Source organism: Petaurus breviceps, unplaced genomic scaffold (assembly GCF_028583685.1).
Source record: "Petaurus breviceps papuanus isolate PSGF00001 unplaced genomic scaffold, PetGlider_PUasm1.0 470, whole genome shotgun sequence".
NCBI classification, from domain to species: Eukaryota; Metazoa; Chordata; class Mammalia; order Diprotodontia; family Petauridae; genus Petaurus; species Petaurus breviceps.
In genome coordinates, this window is record NW_027186350.1 from 4226733 (window position 1) to 4239953 (window position 13221).

The 13221-nt window shown below is 41.2% G+C and overlaps 1 protein-coding gene across 3 annotated transcripts in view; it reads right to left on the reverse strand.

The window, feature by feature from the left end:
- DUSP16 (dual specificity phosphatase 16) overlaps positions 1 to 13221 on the reverse strand; it is a 104646-nt gene that overhangs the window by 40527 nt on the left and 50898 nt on the right. For all 3 annotated transcript variants that reach the window (XM_069101502.1, XM_069101501.1, XM_069101504.1), the window contains exons 2-3: positions 9127 to 9728; positions 7578 to 7716 (exon numbers count right to left, since the gene is read on the reverse strand). In XM_069101502.1, the coding sequence (XP_068957603.1) occupies positions 7578 to 7716; positions 9127 to 9354 (367 nt within the window). In that variant the 5' untranslated portion in view covers positions 9355 to 9728. The remainder of the gene's footprint in view (positions 1 to 7577; positions 7717 to 9126; positions 9729 to 13221) is intronic.

Below are 13221 nucleotides of genomic sequence, written 5' to 3' on the forward strand. Positions count from 1 at the left end.
AAAGTAAAAGGAAACCGGAGGGGTCAGTAGTTCATGCAGAATGATCCAGGAAGGGGGGAGTGTCAGGGAAAATGCCCAAAGCTGAGAGATGGAGTGTCAATGAATTGAAGAGTCCGTGTTGGGGAGTGAGATGGAAGAAGACTGGAAAGGTAGGAGGGGGAGAGGTTATGAAGAGCTTTGAATGCCTAAGAGAACATTTTGTATTAGAGATCCTGGGAGCAATACCTGTCAGACTAGTAGAACAGAACTGTGACAGGAAAAGCCAGTTAAGGGAGTATCCAGAAGAAGGGGGTAGCCCAATGATTAGCTACATTGGTCTTCAGAAACTCCAGATTTACTTTAGAAAAGCCACTTCGACAGCTAAAAGGAGCCTGGATTGGGATGGGGAGAGAATTACAGCAAGCAGACCCCACCAGACTGCCCTACAGTCATCTCTATAGAGGCTCACTAAGTGCAGTGCTCTTTCAAACAGGTCCTCTCTAAAACATTAAATGTGAAAGACAGTTTTCTGCCAGGTCTGCTGTTCTGCTCAGATCAATATCTTTTTTTCCTGTGGCTTTCACTGAATAAAATTTCAGTATACAAAAGGGGCTCCTACATGTACCATTTTTTTGTTTTTGTTTTTCTTTTTGGAGGGCAATTGGGGTTAAGTGACTTGCCCAAGGTCACACGGCTATTTTTTTTGTGTGTGTTAAGTGTCTGAGGCCGAACTCCTGACTCCAGGGCCAGTGCTCTCTCTATTCACTGTGTCACCTAGCTGCCCCCGGTTTTTTTTTTTTAAGGGCATTCATGATATAGAGGCATAAGGCTTCTGCTTAATCTCAATCTATGATTTCTCTTCTTTCTCCTAAGCCATACTTTTCTATGTATTTCTCCTGATCTTCACCTTTTCCCCATCTTTACATTGCCATCATCAAGTATTATAGTGTATGTTGATTTGGTTTGGAGAGTGTTATCACCTTCTTAATGGAATTTCTCTACCCCTCTGTCCTCAGCAACCAGTAAACTGCAATATGTTGATGTCCTTTTTTGCGAAAACTTATCATTAACATTGCAATACATAATGACCATGAAATCATATAGCTTTAGGGTATATAATAAAACCCACCTTGCCATCATTGCTGCAAAAGGGGAAGGCAGAATCAAGAATCCTAGGAATCAGGGTAATTTAAAAATTTTTATCTCACAGGTAGCCATAGCAAAAAAAAAAGACCTCCATAAAGTATTAATATGATACCTCATGATGTTTTGGAAATAAGCCTGGATTTCAAAGGTTACGGCAACAGAGCATAAACTTTAGCAGGTGCTACCATATTGGAAATGCTTTCCAGTATGGTCCTGGCTTCAGACTTGAGCCTATTTTCTGAAGACCAACCTAGCTAATCATTGAAAGACCCATTACCAACAGGATCAACACCTGGAAATGATTATTTCTGACCACGACAAACTATGGATCAAATGCAAATTTTCATTCTATGAGGTAACTCATTCTGTGTTCTATCAAACTACTCTTCATTTGTGACTTTTTTATCTGCATTTTAAAAATTTATGTCATACTTTTGATGCATATAGACAAAGACTATCTCATATATCTAGCACCTTTTGTCCTACAGAATCTCAAAGTACTTTACAAATGCAGTGAAGAAAAGCAATCATACTAGATGGCTTTTCTTAACTACTACTTAATTATTTAAGTAATTGATATTACTTAAATATTAATATTTACTTAATTATACTGTGTGAGGAAGTTTGTTTTGGGCAACTAGGTAATGTAGTAGATAGAGTCAGGGCCTGGAGTCAGGAAGACTCATCTCCCTGAGTTCAAATTCATCCTCAGACACTAGCTGTGTGACACTGGGCAAGTAATTTATCCTGTTTGTCTCTGTTTCTTCATCTGTAAAGTGATCCAGAGAATAGTAAACCACTCTAGTATTGTCAAGAAAACCCCAAATGGGCTGATGAAGAGTTGGACACAACCAAAAATGACCAAACAACAAAATTTGTTATGGAAAGACAAGTTTTTAATGTAAAAATCAAAAATAAAAACAAAAGCAAAGAAGACTTCAAAAATTATGGCTTAGGAGGCAGCTAAGTCAGGAGGCAATGAATAGAGCACTGGCCCTGGAGTCAGGAGGACCTGAGTTCAATTCTGGCCTCAGAAACTTGACACACTTACTAGCAGTGTGACCTTAGGTGAGTCACTTAATCCCAAATGCCCTGCCTTGCCCCCTCTAAAAAAAAAAAAAGATATCTTAAATACTGGATCATCTCCAACCACCTTGCTATTTCCTCTAACTACTGACGTGGATGTTTTTTCCATGCTGATCCATTTACTTTTCTACCCCAAAAAGATAGTAACAACTTAAACACCTGTTTTTCTGCCCTAACTCCTCAGCATGTGATCTAATTGGCTCAATCTTGGCATCTGACTAGACTGTCCACAGTTACCACAAACATCTTTCAAAGCATGGCCTTCCCATCTATTTAAATGGTGTTTAGCCATTTTTCAATTGTAGTCAAATCTCTACAACCCCATTTTGGTTTTTCTTGGTAAAGATACTGGAGTGGTTTGCCATTTTCTTCTCCAGCTCATCTGACAGCCAAGGAAACTGAGGCAAACAGGGTAGGTTAAGTGACTTGCCCAAGGTCACACAGTTAGTAAGTGTCTGAGATTGGATTTGAACTCATGAAGATGAATCTTCCTGATTCCACACACAGCACTCTATCCTCCATGCCACCTATCTGCCTTTGAAGGAAAAAGGGGGTTGTTTTTGACTGGTCAGGGGCATGGCAAGCTAAAAATACTCCTTATAACTGTAAACAGATGAAAGCTTCTCTGTTTATGGATGCTGCAACGGCTCCCAAGGAGGAAAGGGCTGCTAGTCATTCATGGATGACTGATGCTGAGAGGGAGATATTGTAAATAAACCGGTGTACCAATCACCTCAATGTGTTCAGGGCTTGGGGAACTTCGGAAGGTGTTGCTCTGTGAAGAGGGAGGTGACTGCTTAATAAGCTGTTAAAGCAGTCACCGATACATGTAAAAAAGATTTCAGACAGGAACAAGAGTACATCTAGGAAAATGTCTGCGTCTGCTCACTTAAAGGAATGATTCCTATAACTGGATACCAGGATACTCCACAGAAAGTTTCACATATGAGACTGAGAACCATCTCTACTAAATGCATAGCATAATGTTGGATGTTAGCTAGTTTTAAATCTACTGAAAAGGGCCCACCGATCTTTTTTTTTGTGGAGGGGGGGAAGGCAAGGCAATTGGGGTTAAGTGACTTGCCCAAGGTCACACAGCTAGTTAAGTGTGTCAAGTGTCAGAGGTCACATTCGTACTCAGGTCCTCCTGATTCTACTCACCTAGCTGCCCTACCCATCAATCTTTAATGACTAATTACATATTATCTTAGAAAGTTCTTCTGGCAATGCAAAATCTCTCTGCACCCTACTGGTCTAATGCCTCACCATCAGTGGGGAAAGGATTTGGATACTATAATCACTTCTCAGCTCTGGATTTTAAACAGTTTTCTAGACTGCTACAGAAACAAGATGAGATCATAGCATAAGCAACAGGCATGAGTGTAGTCCCAAGGAGAAAATAAAATGAAACAAAACTTTTCTCTCTGTGCCAATAAGGAAGGAAGGGACAGAGGACTTTAACCAAATGATAAAATAAGAAAGTTGTTTTTCAGAGAACTTGGGAACAGAGAAGCTATTCAAGCTTATTTGCTATCAATTTAACAGTTTTTACACAAATGTTTATGATTAATCCTCCTTCTCTGAAAATGGAAGATTCGAATATTTAGGAATCTATTAACAGCCCTGGCTTTAAATTCTCACTTCCTAACAAGACAGGGAGTGGGATTAAACGTGAGGGAAGTCCCATGTAAGGAAACTCCCCCTACCAACGCAAGTTAGTACCTTTTCTGTGACTTTTCTGGGTCTTACAAAGTTGCTCAGAGTAATCACAGGTAAAGAGATACATGTGCCCAGGGTGCCCACAGTAAATACCGTGCCAGGTATGTGGCATGAACCCAGGTCTTTCTGGCTCCCAAGGCTAGCTCTCTTTATCCAATTTGCCTCTAAAGAAATAAAATAAAAAGTTCCAAACTAAGATTCTTCCAACAACTTTATTAAATCAATTATATACTATAACACTTTCACGGATGAGGCAGCTAGGTAGTGCAGTGGATAGAATGCTGGACTTGGAATCTGAAAGACATGAATTCAAATCCGCCCTCAAACGCTCACTAGCTATGTAACCCTGGACGTATGTAACAATCTAGTCTCTGTCCGCCTCAGTTTCCTCATCTGTAAAACAGGGATAATAACAGCACCAACCTGGCAGTGTCATTAAGGATGAAGATGACAAATGAAAATTATTTTGTAAGCCTTAAGCCCTCAATAAGTGCTAGTTATTAGTATGAGCACCATTATGAGCAACTTCCTTCCCCCCCTCACAAATATGCTGCTCACAATCCACCCCCCTTTCTATTCCAAGCTATTCTTATCTGTGTCCTGCCACTGGAGACCTACCGAACCCAGCCTTTCTTTTATACTGTATTTTTCTTACCCTTCTGTGGGTGCCAGTGCAGGTCTCAGGCTACGCTTCACCTGTTAATCCTGCTCTGTCACTCCATGACTGACCCACCTTCATTTCCAATCATATATCTCCAGGATGGTCTTTTTAATGTCACTTTTTGTTTGCAAGTTGTCACTGAAAACACACTAAAGCCTGTTTATGCCCAACATATGTTTTTCCATTGCTTTTGGTAACATCGAGCAAGATCCAAAATAGGAAACGTGTGTATTCTAAAAACGGGCAGCTGAGTGGCACAGTGGGTGGAACACTGGGCTTGGAGTCAGGAAGACCCATGTTCCCGAGTTCAAATCCAGCCTCAGACACTTAGTAGCTGTGTAACTTTGGGAAAGTCACTTAACTCTGTTTGCCTCAGTTTCCTCATTTATAAAATGAGCTGGAGAAGGAAACGGCAAACCTACAGTATCTTTGCTAAGAAAACCAAGTGGGGTCACAGAGAGTGGGACACGACTGAAAAAAAAACAACAGACCTGATTAAACAACAACAAACAATAGGGCACTTACTCATTTGTCAGTGCCCCACAGGACATAGCCTGAGCTCTGCCTCGGCTACAAGGTGATCTGGGGGACAGGGAATGAGTAGGCCTTGGCAGGGCAGGTTTTCCCAATGGCCCTGAACACACACACATACACACACACGTATATATGTGTGTATGTGTGCATATGTATGTGTGTATGTATGTATGTATGTACATACGTACACACACGTTTCCTATTTTGGATCTTGCTCGATGTTACCAAAGGCAATGGAGAAACATATGTTGGGCATAAATAGCCTTTAGTGTGTTTTTAGTAACGACTTGCAAATAAAAAATGACATTAAAAAGACCATCCTAGAGATATATGATTAGAAATGAAGGTGGGTCAGTCATGGAGTGACAGAGCAGGATTAACAGGTGAAGCGTAGCCCGAAACCTGCACTGGCACCCAGAGAAGGGTAAGATAAAGTATAAAATTATATAGATATGTATGTATTTATATCATAGCATATCATATTAATCATATCATATCATATATTAGTATAGCAAGTTTTAAGGTTTGCACCTAGGAAATTGTGTAGTTCTTTTTTTTAAAGCAATCGGGGTTAAGTAACTTGCTCAAGGTTACACGGCCAGGTGTTTCTGGGTGGGTGCTAAGTGTCTGAGCCCAGATTCGATCTCCAGGTCATCCCGACTCTGGGGCCGGTGCTCTTACTCGCTGTGCTACCTGCCGCCCCTGTAGTTCTTCTTTACAATCATCCCAAGCTGCTTCAAGAAACAAAAAAAACATCTTTTAAACACCAACACTCTTCTCATTGGTGTCCTGATTCTAAACATCCATGAATTATGCAATACTATAAAAACTATAATGGTTAACATTTATATACCACTTTGAGGTTTGCAAAATTATATATGTGTATGTGTATATATAATTTATACACACATATATACAAACACACATATGTATATCTATAAATCTCTCTCTCTCTTTCTCCCTCCCCTCATTTGATCCTTACAACAACCCTGGAAGGTAGGTACTATTTTCCAGATGGGGAAAGTGAGAGAGAGGTTATGTGACTGCCCAGGTGCACAGGGCTGTAAGTTGCTGAGACAGAATTCAAAGTCAGGTCTTCTGGGCTCCAACTCCAGCCTTCTATCCACCATATCACCTAGGAGACTCAGTCTCGAAAGAATCAAAATTCCAGGTGACACAACTGTGTGATCACATGTGCAACAAGGAAAGAGCTCAAGTAACCAGGCCTCTCATCAGAACTCTGGGTGACTGGTCTCTAGGCATCTACCAGTTCTCTATGTGAGTGTCAGTCAGTGAGCTCTGGTTATGATGTCTGTGAGGGTGACATAAAGGGGTAGTATATTTAGTGGTTCAGAGGCTCACAGATTTGGAGGGGGAAGGAACCTGAGAGTTCATCCAGTCTAACCCCAGTCTGGTCCAATTACAGATGAGGAAATTGAGTCTCAGAGAAATTAAGTGACTTGTCCAAGGTCACACAGGTAGGAAATGGCCAAGCTTAATAAGAACCAGCCTATAAAATAAAGTGAGAAAGTCAGTTCCCCAAAATTATACAGCATACACACACACACACACACACACACACACACACAATCAGCCCATATAATAAAGCAAAAATCAGTCCCTGAAATTATGTAGGGGAAACAGACACACACACACCCCAGCTCTGGATACATTTCCTTCTGTGTCTACAACTAGTATTAAAGTTACCTTGGACCTATTCTCAACTACAAACATACAAAATATTTTTCAGATCCTTAGTCTGTTCTTGAACTTGTACAGATCCACGGGGGGGAAACCATGAGTGAGGGGTCATAACATGGCACAGCCGGGAGGGGAGGACCAGGACACATGGCGGAAGAAGTAAATTCCTGAGTACAGGAATACAGCTTGGAGCACACAACCTGGGGCCTTCAGTTTGATCAATGCGGCAAGCATGGCAGTCACGCCGAATACCAGTGCATGGCTGATGAGGCAAAAAGAACCCATCCGGGAGAATGACAGTCTTCAGTTTACATAAAGCACCTGTATTGGTTTAAAGTGTATCTAGAAGCCATTAAGTGAATCGCTTTGAAAACAGCTTCTCTTTATTTGTATCTTCTGTTTTTATCACATTGATTTCTGATTATATTCACACACATATCCTGCCCACTCAGCCATCCCTTGTGACAAAGGTTTTTAAAAAGCAGGTCACCACCAACAAGTCATACATTGAGAAGATGGGCAATACCTCCTACCCATGGACAGTCCCAACCTCTACAAAGAAGGGAGGGACGTTTTGTGAGTTTTTCTCCAGGTCCAAACTTGGTCATGACAAGTAAATAACTTATTTTTTTTTTTTTACAGAACATCTATGACTAAAATGAGCTTTTTCACAGCTTACAGAAGAACGAGGGTAGGTGTGCACACCCCTCCTGGAAGACGCAGTGTCTCCGGCATTGACTCCAATTCTTACCTGCGAGTAAGTGCACCGAGGTGAAGCTCTTCTCCAGTTTACCCAGGAGCACAGTCAGAAAAGAGTCTGAAGCCAGAGAGGACACATCTTGAGAGCTCTGGTCATACACCACCACCTTTGGGTTGCAATCAATGTCAACCTGAAACACAAACGGGGGGATATTTGAAAGAACATAATGAGAGACCACCTCAACTCCACTAGCTGGCAATTCCTTATCCTCATGCAGTTTTCTAGGCAAGTAGGTGGTACAACAGATAGAGCTCTGGAGTTAGGAAGACCTGAGTTCAAATCTGGGCTCAGACTCTCAGTAGCTGAGTGACCCTGGGTAAGTCACTTAACCTCTCTTTGCTTCAGCTTCCTCATCTATAAAATGGGTATAACAGCACCTACCTCCCAGGATTGTTGTGAGGATGAAATGAAATGATAATTGTAAGGTGCTTAGCTTAGCATGTAATAATCGTAATAACTGTAACACACTTAGCATGCTTAGCTTAGCGTGGCACATAGTAGGTACTATGTAAATGTTACCCCCGGGGGTCTCGAGGCCACATATGGCCTCCTGTTTTCTGTTTGTAGTTAGAGTAAAAAGGTGATGTGGCTAAATAACTGGATAGAAAACCTCACAAATATTCATTCTATACATGAAGACCAATTCAGAGAGGAAAATAATGATGCCATTTCCATCTGAAGACTTCATCTCACCTTGACAATTATAAATCTCCTTGTAAAACTGCCACAGAAAGAAAACAAAGTCAGAAAACAAAACATATACCAAGGACCCCAAACCACTACACCATATTTTTAAAAAATGTTTCCTATAATATAGGAAACCAGTTTTTGGCAAGAAATTATTTTGTGAAATATTTCAGAAAAACTTTTGAACTTGATTTAATGAAAAATGTTTATAAGGAAAAAATATTTTTTTTTCTTAAAGAATGAACTTTTAACTATAAGACTGGAATGGGGCAAAGTTTTATTTCCATAAAATCGGTAAGACTTGTCCTTCTAAAACGTATACTGTTTCACTTTTTCCCCATAGTACTCTGAAAAATGGTGTTTAGGGAGGCAATATATGAGAGAAGAAAGCATACTGGGTTTAAATCCAAGCCCTGTCACTTACTACTTATGTGACCTTGGGCAAGTCATTTAAGTTTTCTGGGTCTCTCTCAGTTTCCTATTTTACAAATTGGGGGTGGCTTAGATGACTCCTATGGGTCTCTTCAAACTCTTAAGTTTATCTGCCTATGACCGTCAAAGTTAATTTGCAAAATATAGTGAATGATGTTTAAGTTAAATGAATGAAAGTCACTCAAAGGGCATATGGGTGGGGAGCAAATAAAAAAACAACTTATTTTTTAAAATGTCAACTTGTGTTTAATTGAGAAACACTCTTGACTCTAACAAGAACACCTCACGAATGATAAGCACTTGATGTACCCAAGTTAAGAAGGATTTCAGCTTCCACAGATTTACTTGTTCCAGCTGGAGGGAGCAAGGTTCTAGTCTAAATGGTTCCTCACTCACTGTGTCCACTTAGGAGAAGAGTTACCTTGTGTTTTGCGGAGTGCTGGATCAGTTCGGTGATGAACACTTTGTCCTGCTGCAGCCTTCGCTTCATAAGCTTGGAGCAGTTGATATTGATGGCTTCCAAGATGTGGGATGCATTGTACTCCACAAAGGGCCGGCTATCAATTAGCAGCACTTTCTCTGTTCCACTTTCGAGCAGAGCCACCAACCTCTCGGTAACAATTTGGGTCCCAGTCATCTCATCAGCCATGTCAACAATAAGTCCTCTTTGATTACCTCCTTTCTTGAAATTGGCAACGATGATGTAATGGCTGTGTGCTCAAAGGCTCAGCCGCTCCATTGTGACCAAGATGTATGAGGTCAGCCTGGCAGCGACTGGCAAAGTGAAATGGAGCCCCATTTGCAGCAAGAGTCCTCCAAGTGAATGTCTGTGTCTCTCTTTCCTGCGGATTCGCCGTTACAAAAGGCTCATTCCACAAAGCCGCCCCTCACACCAGATTCATGAAGAAATGACTGGGGTAACCATCTCACAATCCCAACAAAAGATGCTTCAGGGCTCCCCCTGCATTACATCACCTTCTACCTTGGCAGCTTCTCACCAAGAGCTTCACGTGGATGGAGAGCCTGTGTGAAGGAAAAAACATGGGAGACAGAAGGTACATTGAATTACTCCGTCTGGGCAACTGATAATATTTACATAATTACATTTGGCACTTTTTTCATTTAAACAAAAAGAAAGCCATGGGCTTAACCCCAGAGAAAGCTCAGGTGGCAGCAGCAGATCCCTGCCTAACTTAAAACGTAAAATAGTTAGTGTGGGCCAACAAAGGTATCTCCATCAATGCATGACCTTTCGAGGAGATCAGCTGGGAAGGGAAATTACTAACTCCCATCACATTTGTTTACTATTTGGCCACATCCCAAAGAATGACCATCCAATTCCAGGGCTGAACAGCAGGAATATGAATATTTTATACCTGAAGAGAGAAACAGACAGACAAATAAAGACAGGGAAAGACAAACAGAGAAATAGAGAGACAGAAAGACACAAAGAGACAGAGACAGAAAGGAACAGAGAAAGAGAAAGAAACAGACAAAATAAGGTAGACACACACACACACATACAAGAAAGTACAAGGAGAAGGATTGAGTAGTAGCAGTCTCATTAAGTGGGGGAGAATAATGACAAAGGCAGGCAGGCAAAGATGAGGACCCAGGATTTTAAATTACTTCTGCCATTTAGCTATTAAGAGGACTGGGTAGTTAGGTGGTAAAGTGGATAGAGTGCCCAGTCTGGGGTCCCTCACTTTAAATCTGACCTCAGACATTTACTAGCTGTGTGACCCTGGGCAAATCACTTTGCCCTGTTGTAGCAGCAAGCACCCCAAGAGTCCTCAGGGTTGCTGCCACCACAGGTTCTTGGATCTGCTTTGATAAAGGAAAGCAACTCAAAATGGGTTAACAAGCTTACTTTAATCAGTCAAACATATATCGTTTTTCAGCACCCCGAACTTCAAAGTATACAGGCAGAATTATCAAGACAGAAACAGATCAAGTAGGCAGATTTCCAAACTGTCCAGCCATTACATCCATACCCAATCAACATCTGGGTTTTTCAAAGGGGGGGGGGGGGTCCGGACAACGGCTTCCCAGAATCCAGATCAAATCACAGAACACTTCTCAAAGTGAGCCCCCAAAACAAAGCTACACACCAGGGCTTATATAGCCTTCTCCTGGCTCAGAGAATGTAACAACCTTTTGGACCCACTGGCCAATCAAAAAGTATCTACTGAAAAACAAGCCTCCCTCCCCAGGCTTCTGGTGCACTTTAGCCTAGGGGCAGGGAAGATCTTTAAAATTTACATTCCTATTACACCTGTTTGCCTCAATTTCCTCATCTATAAAATAAGCTGGAGAAATGGTAAACCACTCCAGAATTAACCCCAAGCAAAGTCACAAAGAGCTAGACAGGACTGAAAAATGAGTGAACAAGTACAAATTAGGAGGAGCAGAGATAGCTAATGAATATGTCCTAAGGCATTTTCTGGAGGAACATGCTGATTTTGATCCAATGAAAGGGTCCTCATGCCTTTGTTTTAAAATTTGGATGATCCCTATCCTTTATCTCAAGTGGTTGTTGAGAAAATTAAATGGAATAATAAATACCAAAAGTTTGCAAATAATTTTATGTATATTATTTTATCCTCAAACCAACCTTGTTTAGTAGGGTCTAATATTATCCCCATTTTACAGATGACAAAGCTGAAGTTAAGATAAACTAAGTGACTTACACAGGCATTCCAGCCACCAAGTCAGGTGGTTTAGACCTCCCTGGTCTTTTTTTTTTGGAGGGGAGAAAGCAAGGCAAATTGGGGTTAAGTGACTTGCCCAAGGTCACAAGGCTAATAAGTGTAAAGTGTCTGAGGCTGGATTTGAATTCAGGTCCTCCTGACTCCAGGGCCAATGCTCTATTCACTGCACCACCTGGTCTTTTTCTTAACTTTGGTTCTACTTATTTGCATGAAAGCTTTATAAATTTTAAATATTACATAAGTGTAAGCTCATTTTTGCCACAATGCACTGGCCTTAGTCCGAGAGACAAAGAACTACTATACTTCACCCAGAGGAAAAAGGGAGACATGACATTTCTAAAATAGAATCTTGTAAGAAAACATGAGAGAAGCAGTGTACTATGATGGATGACAAGAATCTCATTCTGACACGTAATAATAGCTAAGATTTACACAACATTTACAGGCTGGAAAAGCATTTTACATACATCACATATTTGATTCTCACAATAACTGTGGGAGGTGGGTGCGACTGTTATCCCCATTTTACAGATAAGGATGCAGAGGCTGAGAAAGGTAACCAGATTTCTCCAGGGTTTTACATCTATCTGGGGTCATTAGTAACATTCAAATTCAGGTCTTTCTGAATCCAAATCCAGCCCTGTTACCCCAGTGTGAAATGTCTTCATAGGCCAACTCTGTGACCAAGGAGAAGGCATTTAAACTGTCAGCACCTCTAAGGCTGTAAGGTGGGTCTGTTCTGGTGGATGGAGTTCCCACACAGAGGAAATGACAGGTCCAGACTCATCACAAAAGGGGAAAATCCTTTTAAGATGTTCAAACCGAACACAGGCATGAAAGCTGGCGTGTCTAGTCTCCAAGACATCTGAACGCTCCTACACAAAAGCAGCTAAACCTAGTACTCTAATAGCTGAGTTTTTCTCAGAGCTTAAAGAACAATTCATTACTGACATGTTTCTGGACTTCTGAGATACTAAACCTGTGTTATATCTCACGTTTTTAGAATCTCAGTGGAGCAGTAAAGGAAGGAGGGTGAAACTGGGGGGGGGGGGCCACAAAACTGTTGTTTCCTATCCAGTCAATCAATATGTATTAAGTTCCAACAGTGGTTATAATGCTGTTTTAGGTCCTTCGGTGCAGTAAGTGGGGCTAGCTCTTTCTTGTTTTGTTTTCTTGGAGTGGAGAAGACAGGGCAATTGGGATTAAATGACTTGTCCAAGGTCACATGGCTAGTAAGTGTTAAGTGTCTGAGGCTGGATTTGAACAGGTCCTCCTGACTCCAGGGCCGGTGCTCTATTCACTTCACCACCTAGCCGCCCCATTCTAAGGCTCTTTCTAAAGGGTTATGTTATTCCCTAAGTAGCTTAACTGGGAAGGAAACCAAACTGAAAACATCTCACAGGACTAGATGGTGAAGCCAGCACTTGATTTAGAGTCTGGAAGACCCAAGTTCAAATTTATACTAGCTGTGTGACCATGGACAAGTCACTTAACCTCTCTCTGCCTCAGTTTCCCCATCTTCCTACTTCCCAGGGTTATTGTGAGGATAAAATGAGATATTTGTAAAGTGTTTTACAAACCTTAAGGTACTAAATAAACGCTGTTTCTGCTACTGTGGCTGATGGTGACAACTGGTCTTCTGTGTTAAGTGATTTACAAATATGATCTCATTTGATTCTCACCACAACCCTGGGAGGTAGGTGCTATTATTATCTCCATTTAACATACAAGAAAACTAAAGCAAGCCAAGTTTATAAGTGACTTGCCCAGAGTCACACAGGTAACAAGTGTCAAAGCAGAATCTG